This window comes from Orbicella faveolata, unplaced genomic scaffold (assembly GCF_042242905.1).
Source record: "Orbicella faveolata isolate gen_17 unplaced genomic scaffold, um_ofav_v1 contig_24, whole genome shotgun sequence".
NCBI lineage: Eukaryota > Metazoa > Cnidaria > Anthozoa > Scleractinia > Merulinidae > Orbicella > Orbicella faveolata.
In genome coordinates, this window is record NW_028301552.1 from 15,649,938 (window position 1) to 15,665,982 (window position 16,045).

The 16,045-nt window shown below is 41.4% G+C and overlaps 2 protein-coding genes across 9 annotated transcripts in view; one reads left to right on the top strand and one right to left on the bottom strand.

Moving 5' to 3' along the window:
- The first annotated feature begins 387 nt into the window (after positions 1-387).
- Positions 388-11,373, top strand: LOC110046721 (uncharacterized). 3 transcript variants are annotated; one of them, XM_089291295.1, is made up of 5 exons: positions 388-741; positions 1,022-1,067; positions 2,729-2,772; positions 8,247-8,853; positions 10,236-11,373. In XM_089291295.1, the coding sequence occupies exons 3-5, from the start codon at positions 2,737-2,739 to the stop codon at positions 11,228-11,230; spliced, it is 1,638 nt and encodes a 545-aa protein (XP_089147421.1). In that variant the 5' UTR covers positions 388-741; positions 1,022-1,067; positions 2,729-2,736; the 3' UTR covers positions 11,231-11,373. The 3 variants fall into 3 exon arrangements, with proteins under 3 accessions (XP_089147421.1, XP_089147420.1, XP_089147422.1); XM_089291294.1 differs by having other exon boundaries at positions 388-737; XM_089291296.1 differs by lacking the exons at positions 388-741; positions 1,022-1,067 and adding an exon at positions 2,145-2,446.
- A 1,243-nt stretch (positions 11,374-12,616) lies between these two features.
- Positions 12,617-16,045, bottom strand: part of LOC110046748 (pecanex-like protein 1) — a 32,095-nt gene continuing 28,666 nt past the window's right edge. For all 6 annotated transcript variants that reach the window (XM_089291291.1, XM_089291290.1, XM_089291289.1 and 3 more), the window contains exons 32-34: positions 15,744-15,895; positions 15,033-15,111; positions 12,617-14,250 (exon numbers count right to left, since the gene is read on the bottom strand). In XM_089291291.1, the coding sequence (XP_089147417.1) occupies positions 13,372-14,250; positions 15,033-15,111; positions 15,744-15,895 (1,110 nt within the window). In that variant the 3' untranslated portion in view covers positions 12,617-13,371. The remainder of the gene's footprint in view (positions 14,251-15,032; positions 15,112-15,743; positions 15,896-16,045) is intronic.

Below are 16,045 nucleotides of genomic sequence, written 5' to 3' on the forward strand. Positions count from 1 at the left end.
GTTGACAGATTGAGTACTTGCGTCATAAATGCAAAGAACAAAGGGGAAACATTGCCAAAAGAATTTATACGAGGAAGTCGTTTCACCTTCAGGTCGAATATAAGTTGACCTCATGTTAGCTACGAATGCGAAAGCCTTATAGAGCGTATTCACAAAAGGTCTAACTGGATTCGAAGGAAGGAGTGAAGGAAGAATGGAGCGAATCTCCCATCTATACCTATATTATTTTCCATGTTAAAAATGGGAATGGAAATGAGATTTGCGCAAATTTTAGGCTGGGAAATGGGGATTTACTATCCACCCCCCCCCCCCCCCCCGCCTCCCTTCTCATAGTATGCCGGATCGTCTGCTTTGTTTATAATTCTGCCGTATCACCAGATTGCAGCACGTCTGAAATTCGGAAGACGCGTGCAAAAGTTTATACGTAAACTAACAGTTCAGCCATTAACCTATTTCCCTGGCCGTGAAAAACAGAAATTACATTCATTATGATACTTTCAAATTGTTATTTTCATGACAGCAGGTTACGAAATCCTTATCTTGTAATCAATGAGTGGGCTCTCGTTTCTCGTTCGTCTCCTGACTACAAGTCATTCAAGGTTCAGCCAGTTCGGAATTCGTTTTACTCGCACAATTCTACTTTAAGTTTCAGTTGATTTACAATTTGCGTTAAGAACATTACCAAACGAAACGAGAGAAACTGTAGAGTGTCCTGACAGTTTTAAAACTGTCCGATTGTAAGTATGTACAAATTATACTGGATGTATCAATATCCCAACATGGCTCCCAAGCAATTTCAGGACAAACCGTTTTATATTTGGCGGTGTTTTCTTTGTATCCAAGTCTCCTCTGGGAATTGAGGGACGAAGGGAACTTCACAAAGTGCAATTTTGTCCTGAAAGCCACGGAGCATAGAATATCGACATATTGAACGTGGACTCGCAGTTGTCGCTAAAGCGCTATTTAATAGTAAGTCGATTTTGTCGCACAATTTATGTTTGGTGATTTCTCTGATCCACAGCACACAAAATTAAGTGTGATTTGCTGCATTAGTAGAAGAACAGCAGGTAAGAGCACTAATGGTTAGTCCTTTATTAAATTCCGCCCTGCAATAAACTTACAGACTCTCCTTACTTGTCCCCATCCGATTCTTGTTGTACCAGTTGGCAGAATTTGTTTCAAAGTTAATTCCTTTGGTGATTGTACTCTCATGTCGCCTGACCAGCATGTTGAATTTTGTGTTGTTCTTTTGTGGAGAAATAATCAATCACTGCTTGGTAAAAGACCATGTCAAATTCAGTATAAACTGAAGCAAAGCCATGTGAAACAATTCATCATTGTTTACGTAAAAGTGATCTATGAAACCATGCAACCGGGGAAATGTAGAAAATTCTCGGCTCAAGGAGAGCTCCACATATCACCAGACTAATTTCATCTCAAGCCAGACTTTTGTTTGTGCTAGATTGTAAAGAAACCTTAACATTCGCACTAAAATGAAGGGAAATCAATGCTCTTTGTGACAGAAAGCGTAACTTAGTGAAAGGAAACTCTAGATGTCTAGTTGACCCTTTGTTCCCGTCTCAATGCTTAATTCGTGAGTACAAAGTCGTTCATTATGCGAAATATGAGGAAATCAGTAGCGTGTTACCCACATATTTTAAGTTTTGTGAACAAACTTGTGAACCGCCGTGAAGACTTTGGAGTGTCAAATTTACTAGTCTAATGTGCGGGTACATAGAAAGGTTTTCAAAACACAACGGTAGTGAACAGAAAGGTGCATTTATTTTAAAATAAGGTCTTTATTGTTTGAATTGGGATGCTTCGGCAGTTTCAGCTGTCTGACAAAAGCGAAATCGTTAACTGTTCCTTGCACTGCAGCAATAATTAATACAGAGACGTCTGTGATGTTCAACAATCTTACTTAACAAGTAATCATACGAAGCTCGCTCTAGCAAGTATGTATTTTACACAACTTCTGATATTTATTCTTTAAAATTGCACTTTAACGGCACTTTTGAAGCCCTGAGAAATAAAAATTTTTATTTTAAATCCTTCATCATTCGCATTCATACGATTACCTATGATAATGGCACAACATTTCAATCCTCCTCAAAAATGAAATGGTTCCCTTCTGAATTACATCCTTCATCGCTGAAGCTGTCATTCTATTTTCGGCGTATGATGACCCTCTTGATAACGGCGCAACATTTCAATCCTCCTCAAAAATGAAATGGTTCCCTTCTCAAGTGTGAATTACATCCTTCATCGCTGAAGCTGTCATGCTATTTTCGGCGTATGATGACCCTCTTGATTATTCAAGTTTCAGCCAGTTGGGAATTCGCTTTACTGTCAGTTTCAGTTTATTTACAATTTGCGTTAAGAACATTACCAAACGAAACGAGAGAAACTGTGGAATGTCGTGGGAGTTTTAAAACATAGCCCGATTGTAAGTATGTACAAGTTATACTGGATACATCAATATCCCAACATGGCTCCCAAGCAATTTCAGGACAAACTTTTATATTTGGCGGTGTTTTCTTTGTATCCAAGTCCCTTTTGGGAATTGAGGGACGAAGGGAACTTCACAAAATGCAATTTTGTCCTGAAAGCCACGGAGCATAGAATATCGATATATTGAACGTGGCCAACTCAGATAAGCCAAAGCGCTGTTTAATAGCAAGTCGATTTTATCGCACAATTTATGTTTGGTGATTTCTCTGATCCACAGTGCACAAAATGAAGTGTGAGTGTGCACTGGTAGAAGAACAGCAGGTAAGAGCACTAATGGTTAGTCCTTTATTAAGTTCTGCCCTGCAATAAACTTACAGACTCTCCTTACTTGTCCCCATCCGATTCTTGTTGTACCAGTTGGCAGAATTTGTTTCAAAGTTTTGTGTTGTTCTTTTGTGGAGAAATAATTAATCACTGCTTGGTAAAAGACTATGACAAATTGTAAACTGAAGCAAAGCCTTGTGAAACAATTCATCATTGTTTACGTAAAAGTGATCTATGAAACCATGCAACCGGGGAAATGTAGAAAATTCTCGGCTCAAGGAGAGCTCCACATATCACCAGACTAACTTCATCTCAGGCCACACTTTTGTTTGTGCTAGATTGTAAAGAAACCTTAAAATTCGCAATAAAATGAAGGGAAATCATTGCTTTTTGTGACAGAAACTTAGTGAAAGGAAATTCTAGATGTCTAGTTGACCCTTTGTTCCCGTCTCAATGCTTAATTCGTGATTACAAAGTCATTCGTTATTCGAAATATGAGGAAATGAATAGAGTGTTGAATGAACTTTTCTTAGGTGATTTAGACGAAAAAATGACCTCGGCGGGCTACAAAAGAGAACGAAACAAAAAACAAAGCGAGACAGTGCGAAGAGCCGATAATTTATTCAATTTGTTCACCGCGTTGCCTTCATCACGTACAAGTTAGAAAAAGCTTACTTCTCGATAATTTCAGCCTTAGAAGCCAGTAACTGGTCCCAAAATTACTTACTGTATCTTTAGAAATGTCCTGACTTCCATCTCCGAAAGATCTGGCCCCAATTTTTGAGCAAATAAACATTTCGCCGACGGCTATGGCGATTACGTTAGCTTGCATACTGATTAGCTAACTTGACAAAACTCTCTCGAAGGGGCGATATGACCAAAAGAGCTGAAAAATGGCCTGTAATTGGCTAATGATGAGATCAGCCCACTGTCCAAATTTGGTGAGAATCGGAAGTAGCGCCGATTTTCTAGGAAAGATTGCGTTACAGGTCGGAATAGACCTGTAACTCGCAGGGCGCGCCAGGAATGTGTTTTAAAGCTTAATTTAAAACCAGTATATGAAAAACATATTTCGAACAACAATGCCGGCTGTAACAATTTTGAAACGGTTTTTTATTCCAAATATAAGCCCCCCCCCCCCCCCCGGATAGAAGTCCCTCTGTTTTTAAGCGCATCCAAAAACCCTCAACAAAGTTGTATAGGGACTACAGTGGAACCTGGATTTAACGAAGTCGCTGGGGACTGGCCAAATTTGTTCGTTAAATCGAGGGTTCGTTATATGGAAAACCTCGATATAACGAATTTGAGGGGAAACTACCAAAATGTTCGTTATATCGAGGTCATAGTTAATAATTGATTTGTAACGCAGGTGACTTCTGTCACGCAATTCAATGCAATTTTCGTCACCCAGAAGTGCCGCGTTTTGAGATAAAATTCATTAAGCATGGTGGCTTTCAGTATCAATTATTTTCACTTTTGAGCAGACGCGCAGCTTTTGTTTACAAAAGAACGACACTTTCAGAGAATAGATTTAAAAATGTTACAACATTAAGGTTATACAGAAAATTTTCTATGCAAACAAGGAAACGGGCTTTAGTGTTGTTATGTTGCACTACCAACATTTCCGAAATTCAAAGAAGATAGAGCAGAAGTTAATTGATGTCGAAATACTATAGTGCCAATGTCTATGACATAATAAGCCGTTGATTGAAAGGTTGCTGTCTCTTTACTATAAGGATTACAAGGATTTGTTGACTGTTGATCTGTTCAGCGTTTGTCTTTTGTCGCGTGTTGACACTGTAATTCGTTATATCGAGGTAGATTTTACGTTTGGGCTTCCGGATTATGTTCGTTATATCGAAGAATTCGTTATATCGAGGTTCTATTCCATGCATTTTACTGTAACTTTGGCCGCTACCTAGAATATCGTTCGTTATATTGAAGACTTCGTTAAATAGAGGTGCGTTAAATCGAGGTTCCACTGTATAACTAAGCTCAGGGCTTTAAGACGCCCAAAATCAAAGATGTAGCTATGGTAATGGTGCTACTCTCTTAGTTTTCAAGGTATTAACGTACGGACGGACGGACGTACGTGCGGACAGTCATGTGACAACCAAAATTTTTCAGATCGATGGGTTACCAACTTTTCTTAGGTATGTGGCTCCGCTCGCGCACTTTCGGCGCGCAGGAGCTCCGCTATTACGTGAGTATTCGGCATGGCAATTGAAACGAACCGAGTGGGAATGGGCTTCAGCCAGTGACCGATAATTATGATAACTAGTTTGCCCGCCAAAACGTAATTTATGGAAATTTATGCCCACTCGGAGAAAAACATGGCGGACAGCGAGGAGGACTAGGACAATACACAGACTAGGGCCCCGACCAATGTGTACTAATGCGTGCGCATACTTTTTGATGCGTTTTACTAGGCTATCATCCACACTTGAACGATCGAAAACGCCGATGAAAAGAGAGGCTTTCGAAAACGTTCTTTAAAGTGGAGCGTATTGAAACATCGCTTTGAAAACGCTCCCTTTCAAGTGTGGACAGGTGAAAACGAAGGCTTTTTAAAACGATCAGCGTTTCGGGCATTTCAGTGTGGACGAGAGGCCAAAACGCATCAAAAATGATGCTTTTCCGAATGAAAACGTATTAGTGTGAAATATTTGCTTCGGTTTCTTCGAACTAAAAAGGGAGACTTTTGAAAACGCAACGATACTAAGACGACTGGGTGTTAACAGTTTAGAGAGCGATCGTCTGGATAATTTGCAGTTTCGTCTTGACTGGCCTTACAGTTTAGTTGTCAGATAGCACGACCTTGAAATCATCGATGACAGCAGGTTTCACCGCCCTCGACACAACAAGTAAGTGCTTTGAAGAAGCTCTGGATAAGTTGAACAATTTTCTGGGGGACACCATAGGCTCGAAGTACGCGCCATAAGCTGCGAGTGGGCGACTTCGGTTTGAATGCTACGCGAACAGTTAGAATTCCTGGTCGAAAAAGACTTCGAAGTTGCCGAAATTACGAAACTCATTGTTCGGTACAAGTACTGTAGTGGTTAGTATAAAACGCAGACTTCAGGAATAAAATGCAGGCTGCATCAGACTACAGACTTAAGCATATATCGTGTAACTTCCGGCATTATCGAGTGCTAATCGTAAACAGTGTATTCAGGCTGGTTGCAGTGAAAGTCTGCACTGAGGTTAGCCTGACTATCACTCCGGTTGGCCCAGCTCAGATTAGCCTGTTTACAGTTAGTTCTCAATACCCGGGAGGAGCCCCAAATGAAAAGGTCGGGGATGCTCGTTGAAAAATTTGAATTAAACCCCGAAAGGACACCAATCTGGGCCTAGCTCAATCTTTTTTCACCCCTAAAAGATACCACTTCAGGCTACTTAAAACAAAATAGGCTCAAGTACCAGTCGCCGCTCAGCAATGTTCAGGAAAGAAGCCCACGCTAGTAGACCGGACTCACATGACTTGCGGAAATCGAGCCTAAAAAAGGAAATAAGAGCATTTCATTATCACAGTTTCTTCGAGTGCACCCTAAAAGATAATTTGACAGCTAAATATAGTGACGTTTCGTCATGAACACCATAAGTGAGACCAGAGTCCTTGATTTTATACCCCTAAGAGAGACAACGTGCATCTCGATCTTTTCAAATTGGAGTCGGTCCCCTCGGGTCTCAGTGATGGAAACGACAACACGATTCAGTTAAGACATCTACAGTCTGCAGTCTTCATTTTACCCCCGGTCTGCAGTCAACCCGCACATCCAGTTTACATTAGAGCGCGTAAACCAGCCATCGCGTTCCTGGATACTAGTGTATCCACTCTCCCCAATGGTGAGACCGAGGTGCAAGTCTGCTGAAAAGTCACTCCTTCAAACAGGTATCTAGCATTTGATTCACACCACCGTGCGCATAAACAAGAGATCTGTAGTCAGAACGTTGATAGGCCGCGCGAACAGCATCCCCTCTAGCGAGGCCCTAAAGACAGAAGAGACATCCTACGTCCAGGACAGTGGATATCTTACCAAATTCATTGAAAATGCTGCCCAAGCAAGGTCCGGGCCAAAAACCACCATTCCGACCTGGTTAGACTTGCCGTGATACCCAATGTACCAGGGGTATCTCACAGGGTAAAAACGCACACTGCAACGGCACAACACAAACATTGTTTTTAGGCCCATACGCACACTTACTTCAAAAAGCCGAAAGATCGTCCACCGAAAGAAAGAGTTACAGGTATTGTTTACAGGGCTAAATCCAAAAACTGGGATTTTTCCTACATTGGAGAGGACAAACGGTGTAGGGCTTCGAGAGCAGCAAGCAGCCAGACATGATCCGGCGCGTAAAGAGTCGGCGATCCGACAACACACCGAAAAAACCGCGCACGACATCCACCCAGGCTACGGCGAAATTCTTGAAAGGAATAAAACTAATTACATGTACAAGCGCAGGGTTTTTCTGGAATCCTTACATTCAAACATTGACAAGAACCCTGTCAACGAAAAATTTGAGCTCCCATGGGCATATATGCATATTTTAAGCAATTAGATTATGAGCTCGAGATTTCTATCATCGCGTGATAGTTGCCGAGGGCGCAGCCCGAGTCAACTAACACGCATAGAAATCGAGATCGAGTAATCTAATTGTGTTAGTATCAATCTACTATTCGTTCAAAACTTTATCTAAATCCCCTTCACTTCGAAAATGCCAAGAAGCGGCCGTCGTTTTGTTAACAAGCGCACACTGCTACGCTACTCACTATCTATCACAGAATAGATAGTGAGTAGCGTAGCCAATCAGAGAACGGCATTCGTGATAGAACGCTAGTAGATTTATACTAAATATGTATAGATGCATTGTCCCCCTAAGAAGAGCCAGAGATACGGTTCTAAAATTTGGGAAACTTTTAAATTTTTTTAGGTCAGTTTTAAGCTTTCACCCCCCAACCCCCCCCCCCCCCCCCCCTCCACTCCTCTCTTAAAAGTCATGAACACTGATCGTCAAAGGAGCATGATTTGGTCTTGTTTGCTTCTTTTCCTTCGCCAAAAGACTTTTTTCCTGTTTGTAGTTTTCCACTTGAGAGCAAGCGCAAAGGGCTTTTATTTGCAAAATTGGTCAAACTCTCTTTGTAAACTATACCAAACAACATGAAAGGCGAACTCCAACGTGAACTTTTGCCGCGAAAATTCCTACCGCGGTTTCTTCCATTTACTAGATTATGGCACCTTCCTGCTTAATTAACTTTATTTGAAAATCCGATTTTCTCGGCCGTTTTTGAGATTTTGAATATTTTTCTTTTGTGAACCTTAGATAAAGTGACTGACTTCAATCAAATAAAAAGAAAAAAACGATTTTTTTGTGCCCTTGAAATTAGGAAGTAACCTTAACGAGGGAACGCTAAAGCGTAGCATAAACGTCTCTGCTCCGTCTGAGAAATTCACTTTTTGGAACTTTCATAGGGAATCAAGAGAGAAAAAACCATGTCTTGTCTTCTTGCTGGATCTGCAATTGCACAGGGACCCAATGTTGGTCGAATTGACCGATGGCCACAATGGAAACCAACTCGTAAGGAGCTCAGATGGTTGCTTCTCTCTGGTGCTTCAGATCCTCCAAGCGGCATTACTATTTCTGATAGAAGAACCAGGGATGATATTTCGGGAGTGAGAAGCGGAACATTCCTTTCTGGTGTTGCTGATGATTTAGCCAATATGGAACGCGTAGTTGAAAATGATTTGTTCAACACTGTTAAAGATCTTTATCTAACCAAGTCCGTAGCAACTGGTCATATCATGACTCTTTTTGATACATGCAAACGTAACCGGTTTAAACCCATGTTGTACTACACCGGGCATGGAGAAAAAGGGACTGGAAACTGGTGCTTTAAAGATGGAAAAATCAGCATTCAAGAAATTCTTAATATGCTTCCTGAAGGAACCTCCCACCCAATGATCTTCAGCGATGCTTGCTACAGTGGCCATTGGGCAAATTTCTGCCTTCAAAAGAACGTCTCAGGTTTCCACTGCCTGGCAGCATGTCCGGAGTATTCCAAAGCTATTGATACTAGAGGTTTGTAACTTTGTAACTCGTTTTGAGCATGCGTGCGCAGGACATGCCCTAGCAATCACTCGAAGAGTACTCTACACCAATTTTTACGATTACTGCAGAAATTCTCGCGCGCTCATTGGCTAATTTTTGTCAATAAGCGGACAGACACATGAATTTATAATTTATGCGATGCGTCAACGAGCGAGGGCGGGCAATTTGACAATTTGTTATCATAAAAAACAAATTGACGTCAGTTTTTAATGCATCAGCAGACTACTTTGACAATGTTATGACGAAATTCACTGTCAATAACAGGAGAGACGCATGAAAAACTGACGTCAAATTGTTAAGTCTATATATTTATATATATTTATTATATAGACACGAGTGTTTTACTGGAAAATACACCACTCGTAAATTTCATACGAAACTACATCTGGGACTCCAGTGGCATATTTTCCATATCCCCACTAGTGAAGATATCGATGATTTCACTGATATCAAGTTTGTCTCTTAAATTGTACTTAAATTCGTTGGTGTATGATCAAAACATCTTCGGAAATTTTCGGAAAATGTTCGGCAACGTTCGTGTGACCTTCGGACAAGTTTTGGAGAATCTTTGGAAAGTGGTGGGAAATCTTCAAAAACGCCGTCATCAATATGTCTATATAATAAAAAGAACATTACACGTTAGCTCGAAGATATGAATTTTATGTTCTCGTGGCAAGAACAATATCTCACGAGTGAGCGCAGCGAACGAGTGAGATATTGTTCTTGCCACTCGAACATAAAATTCATATCTTCTCGCCACCGTGTAATATCCTCTCTCTATATATATATATCATTATAAAGCACCATTTCAGTTCTGGTTTTCATACTCCCCATGTAAGCCAATAAATTAGACCCTTTTCATAAACGGCTGGCAATTTAAAATTCTTTTGTACACATTTAAATTAGCCTCACTAAACTCGTTTGGGAGTAAAAATTCTTTTGAATTAGCAGCTCAAAAACGAGGTTAGTCAGGCTAATTTTAATACTTACACAAGAATTTATAATTGGCAGCCATTTATGAAAAGGGTCTATAAGATTACTGTTTTTATCACTATCCTGGACTGTCTCTTCTCTCTCCTAGGTTCAACCCCTATATAGGGTGGGGAAGGGAGAGTTCTGGACTGGACCAGAATAAAAACAGTATTCACTAGAAGGGCGTTATATTTGAAACAATAAAAACTCGATCGCGGTTTTACCTTGGGACTAAACCCTTATATAATCTTGGTTAGCTTTGGCTGTGAAATAAGCTATGCTATTCCTAAAAGTTCTACGTTTCAAACTACAAGGAGTAAAACTTTAAAAGTCGGAAAAGCCTGAATTCTTTAGCCAATTGTTTTTCGAATTCTTTTTAGGTGAAGGTGGAGACCTGACTTTGTTCATGACCGGAAAGAAAGAACGTCCTAGAACTGAACCTATTTACAGTGGAGGGAACAGGAACGACTTTCCGATTACCCCTGGATATGATTATGACTCAGTCAAGTACACTGAATTTGTCGGCAGCCATCTGGCCGATTCTGAAAATATTGTGATAAGCCAAAGTTTCCACAATGGAGGGAACGGGAACGACTTTCCGATTACCACTGGATATGCATATGACTCAGTCAAGTACACTGAATTTGTCGACAAACATCTGGCCGATTCTACAAATATTGTAATAAGCCAAAGTTTCCACAATGGATGTTTTAGTGTTATTTTTGCACCTTCAAATAGGTACATTCCCAGGCCCGTCGTTTCCGGGGCAAGTCGATCTGACTATGACTCTTTTATCGAGTTGGTCAACAAAAATTGGAATCTTGAGAGTGGAAAGTCAAAACAGATATATTCTCTTGCATGCGATGAAAATTCAGGATTTGGAGTACTTTTCCTGACAAATTATGGCACAGAACAAAAAATTTTGACGAACACATCAGATATAGAGAAGGCAAGGAAAGATGGTTTTAAGATCACTTCATGTGCCGCCCGGGGTCCAACATTTTATATCATTATGACAAAGGGCACTAGAGAATACAAAAAGAAACAAGCATGGTTCACTTTGAATTCATGGAACGAGGCTAAAAGTGTAATCCAGGAGAACCAGGATAACGGAAGAGTTGTAACAGGGATATGCTACTCCATTGGCCAGAGGAAGTATCTTGTCGTCGTAATGGGTACATCACAGCATCAGATTTACCAGAAGTTTCGTGATGTAACTGAAATGGACAATTGGGTGAAAAAAGAACATAAACAGCAATTTCATCCTAGCATCATCTTTAAAGATCCGTGTGACGGCAAAACCTTAGTCGTGATGATTAGAGATAGAGACAGGTCGAGTTATACATGTAAATATGATTGTAAGGTTGTCTGTTAATTAAGCGTCCACAGTTGTGAGACTGTATACGGACAGTCAGTTACAGTCAGTTGTAGTAATGGTTGCACCCTAATGTGATTGCAACCAAAGCTGTAAATTAAGCATAACACATTAACAAGACATAAAAAGCTTGTAACGTTTCACCAAGAGACCCGATTGTTTCTCGAATTACTGATCTCTCGGAAGAGGAACATTTCCATATTCCACCCCCTTTTCGGTCATCTCTGAAATGTAAATTTATCTCCATGAATTTGTGCCCAAGATCACATTCTACAGGTTCTCGATGTAGACGATCAGGCATTGTTTTCCTCGCCAAACGTTAGTCAGAGAAGCCCGAACTAGGGGCAGCTAATCGATCAGACATGTTCCTTGTTTGATCATTTAGTCTCAGGTTTGCTTTCCAGCGACTTTTCGTTCAAGTAATTAAATTCTGGATCTAAATTCAACACGGTCAAAATCCCGCGAGATCCCTAAACCAAAGGTTCAAACTTTCCCTGGAAAAACTAAACGGGAAGAAGGCAATTATGGTCTACCAGTTGAATCGGGCGTGTAAAGTTCCACTACCATCAGGCTGAAGTCATGAGTGCTGACGACAAAAGTGGGGCAATTCTGTTCAGTGTTCGCCTCGACTGAAAACAAAACTTGAAAAAAATGCAGAGCGAATAGGGACTAGAAACGGTTGGATTTGATAATAGGCCTTTTTCCGCATTTATTCAGCCTTGGGCTGTTTTCTCCGTTCTTTTTTGAAGCACTCCCGGGAGAGGAATACCCGACCCATGTCTGGATGTAGGCGTGCAGCCAAGGGTTTCAAATCTTGACCCTATTTAGGACAGAGGAAAACTATAAAATTTCTACCCCGAGTAAGACGACACCCTCTATTCTAGGACCCTGTATCCTGACAACCCTACAAGTGCTATCTTGTCAGTCCTAAATGTTATCTGATGTCGACTGATGACCATCTGAAGGCCGGCAAAGGTCTCCCATCTCGGCTTGCTGAATGCTGTTTGAACCACATTTCACGATGGCAATCGTGCAACTCTACACTGTTAAGGACAAACTTACATCATATAATATACGCTGTTCAGAGCAGCGAGGCCAAAACGCATCCCCTGTCGGGCGGCACCACACCGTATAGGCCAAATAGAAGAGTACCCCTCAGTTAACTCATCTTTGCTCCAGTTTTTGTGCGGTTCTTTTCTTCTCTCGTGATTTAGCCTACTGGCTTTACGACCCATAGTGGTTTGTAGTTTTAACTACAATCAAAATTTCAACTGAAATTATAATCGTGTGAAAGGCCAAGACACTTTACGGAAAATGCCTCTTGTTCAATATTCGAGAGCTGGTCTTGATTGCAAAGCTGGTGAAAATATACACTCGCTAAGTCGCTTTTTGCAAACACGATGACCTCGTCATCGCTTAATGTAATTAACATTTATTCTGCTACGTACAAATGATGTTTTTGATATTTACAGTTTAAGTTTATCTACAGCTAACGTCACACGTTTCACCACCAATTAGGTTTGTTCAGATTTACATTGTCATTTACATGTCATTGTTTGCAGATGATTATTAAATTGTGAAAACCGTTAACAAATTTCAACCTGTACAGTGAACGATTCCAGCACTGTTGTGTTTCAAACACAACTGATAGCAAAACTGTTGTAGCAAAACGATGCAAGCGCAGCAAGAGAGAGTAATTAGCTATTCCTATATGCTGGAATGAAAAAGAGAAAGTTCCTGAAGTATTCAAGTGTTGCTACTGAACCTGCCATCACTGAACCCTGGAGTCAAAAGACAAATTCTCATTACCCGTCTTCATACATTTCGTATAACATTGGGTGGGAGAATATCAGATCAGTTTTGTCTTGGTTATCAGTTGCTATGTTCTCAAACCCTACATGCTTGTCTTGTGTTGGTATTTTAAGAAAAAAACAGCTGCTGATGTCGGGCAGACTAACCAAGATGGCTGACAAGGGCCTGACTATGTATATCAGACCAGTTTTGCCTTGGTTATCAGTTGCTATGTTCTCAACTCTTGGATGCTTGTCTTGTATTGGTATTTTAAAATTAAGGAGAAGTCAGGTGTTGACATCAGGCACAGAGCCTGACTAAACTTGTTTTCAGATCAAGACATTTGAGATTTAGACTTCAATTCCAGCATCCATCACTCCTGCCTCAGCTATGGGCACAAACTTGTCATCAATTTTAACCAAAACAATCGGTCGATCTACATGGCTCCTCCTGGCGGGATCCCTGTGGCATGGTGTCCAGCGATGTACCACAGTCCCTTCAACACCCTCAACTGGGTTCCAGTCCTTCCAATACGATCTCCCGCCTCGCTCTCGCATGAGTTCCGAAGGCCACTGAACATCAATTCTTCGCCCCAAGTTAATACTATCATACACTTGCCCGCGGTCAATAATCCGTACACGTTGGGTTAAGCCCTCTACAGCTGTGGCCCCAGGGCTCTGGAGCTGAGGCGTTTGGTGCTGAGCTATGTTCACAGATAACGTGCTGGGTCTCTTAGAGCCCGAGCTTGCAGTAGATCTTTGACTTGTACGTAACCCAGGTTGGCCCCTGTTGAACGAGGAACTTGGAGTGGACCTACGGGTGCTTATATAAATGGGGCCCTCGCGGAAACTCGTGCAACGCTCTGCAAAAGTTGGCCCTATAGAAACGTCCGGCACTGTGCCATCGGGAAGATCCCCTCCACTTTGGCAACTGGCTCCACAGCGCATGCGTATACGATGCCATAAACGGCCAAGACAACCAGCTATACCGTTGAAACTTAAGGGACCGCCGACAACTCGAGCGAGTTGAGTATTGGAGTCTGCATACGATGTTGTGAGTGGTGACACATATATAGGATATCCAATCGGCTGGTCGCATGAGGAGTTAATAATGTTTCGTAGCGCCTGCTTAGCATTCTGAATCGAGCCACGCTCCGGATTCCGGTTTCTGAGAAAGATCAGTTCTTGAAGCTGCCCCGCCCACAAACCTCGAACACACTCGCGATTGACCTGGAAACCAAGGGAGAGAAATCGATATTCTAGTCGTGTCAAAAGCAGGGACTGCAAAATGTTGGAATTTGACGGTAAAAGGTGACACGCGGAGGTGAAATACCAGGTGAAATAATGAAAGGAAAAATCTATTAACTAGCAATAAGTAGTAGGAGTAAAAAATCAAAGGAAAGTAACTTGCAAGCTTTGAGTCTAAAAAGCCTTTGGGCTCAGATGATACTTTCCACATACACCAATGCATTTTGGATTTCTCTACCTTTTGACAAAGAAAAGTAAAGGACAAATCGAAAATACACAAGAGTGACTTTGTTTGAGAGCGATCAACACGAATTACGGACAAAAAACGTAAAAAAAGATGACATTTTTTTTTCCAGATGCGCAGTCTGTGATCTCTCATAAGTGGACACCAATGAAACGGATTCTTTTTTCAGGCCTCAAGGCCTCGCGTGCACCTGCGTTGACTTACGACGACTTGCGCCCACTTTGATCGAGATTAAATTTGCACGCAAGTCAACGCAAGTTGAGTGACGTCCATTCGGTGTTATAGCAACTTATTAGCCAATGAAATACAGGATATGTTTGCGTAATGGTTACATTTTGGCCCCGCGGGACTGAGCCCGTAGCCTTGAAATGGGTTTTTTGGGCGACTTGCGTGTACTTGGGAGGAAACAACGGAAGTCTGTAAACAAGTTCAACTAGCGGCTTTTTGCGGCTGCTTGCGACTACAAGCGAATCCTTTTGGCCAGGGCTTTAGGGAAGTTAAACTGTGTTTCATTACTCACCTTTATAACCCTGAAGCTCAGATATCTTTTGTTGAGCATGATGACCTTGTACTCGTCTGTGCCATCATCAAACACATGTCTGAAATACAAAAACAAAAACAATACAGAATAAGGGTCTGTTCATCACTCGTGTGTTCTTTTTAAAGTAGATGATTAGAACAAAACAAATCGCACCCTGGACGGGATCGTATTTGATTCCCCGGGCGTAACAGTTTTACATTAAGGTCGGGACACTAAAGGGGACAAAAAGCAGGGACAAGTTGCAGCGACAGTTTTCTCCACGTGACATGCTCGTTTTTGTGAAAAAGGTCTGTTGCAGAGACCTAATTTTCTCCCCGCAAGATACTGCATGAAATTCAGCTGGTTTGAATTCGTGGGTTATGAAGCAGGGACAAAATTACTTCAGTTCTCAACGTTGCATCGTGTGTGCACTGCTCTTGCAAATTGTTCCCGCTACAACATAGAAATGAGCCGGCCATATCCGCCTCGTGTGCAAAAGCTTACGTACCGTCCGGCCCTACAACAGATGCCCTAACTGTACACCCAAAGGGACTTGTCCCCGCTTCACTTCCCCGAGTGGGGGAGTTTGACAAATTTGCCATATACATGCTTTGTTGGGATGGAGAATCACTGAAATCTATCCTTTCGCTGGAAGGTGCAGCTAAGATAGCATAATTAAACCGCTATTTTACGCATGGTCTTACACCTGACCTGAGGGCCAACAAGGATGGAGTATTAGCAAGCACAGCCTGCCGCCATTTTGGATCTCCTTCATGCGAGATCACCATGCTTTGTTCGTGAGATGAGATGGCATCGTAAAGAACTGACAGTTCCTCGTACTCATCAGGGAAGGTGAAGTGATCCTTGAAAACGAGAGAAAACGCAATTAAAAACACAAATATAAGATACATAAGAATTAGACGAAACAAGACAAGAAGTGCAAAATTACTGTGAAGACACTCGAACCTTAAACACTTTTAACTGTTAAAACATTAAAAAATAAAATTAAAACA

Coding starts and splice junctions, on each gene's coding strand:
- LOC110046721 (XM_089291295.1), top strand. CDS start 2,737: ATGAAGTGTGAGTGTGCACTGGTAGAAGAACAGCAG. Junction 2,773..8,246: donor CACTGGTAGAAGAACAGCAG/GTAAGAGCACTA, acceptor GAACTTTCATAG/GGAATCAAGAGAGAAAAAAC. Junction 8,854..10,235: donor CAAAGCTATTGATACTAGAG/GTTTGTAACTTT, acceptor AATTCTTTTTAG/GTGAAGGTGGAGACCTGACT.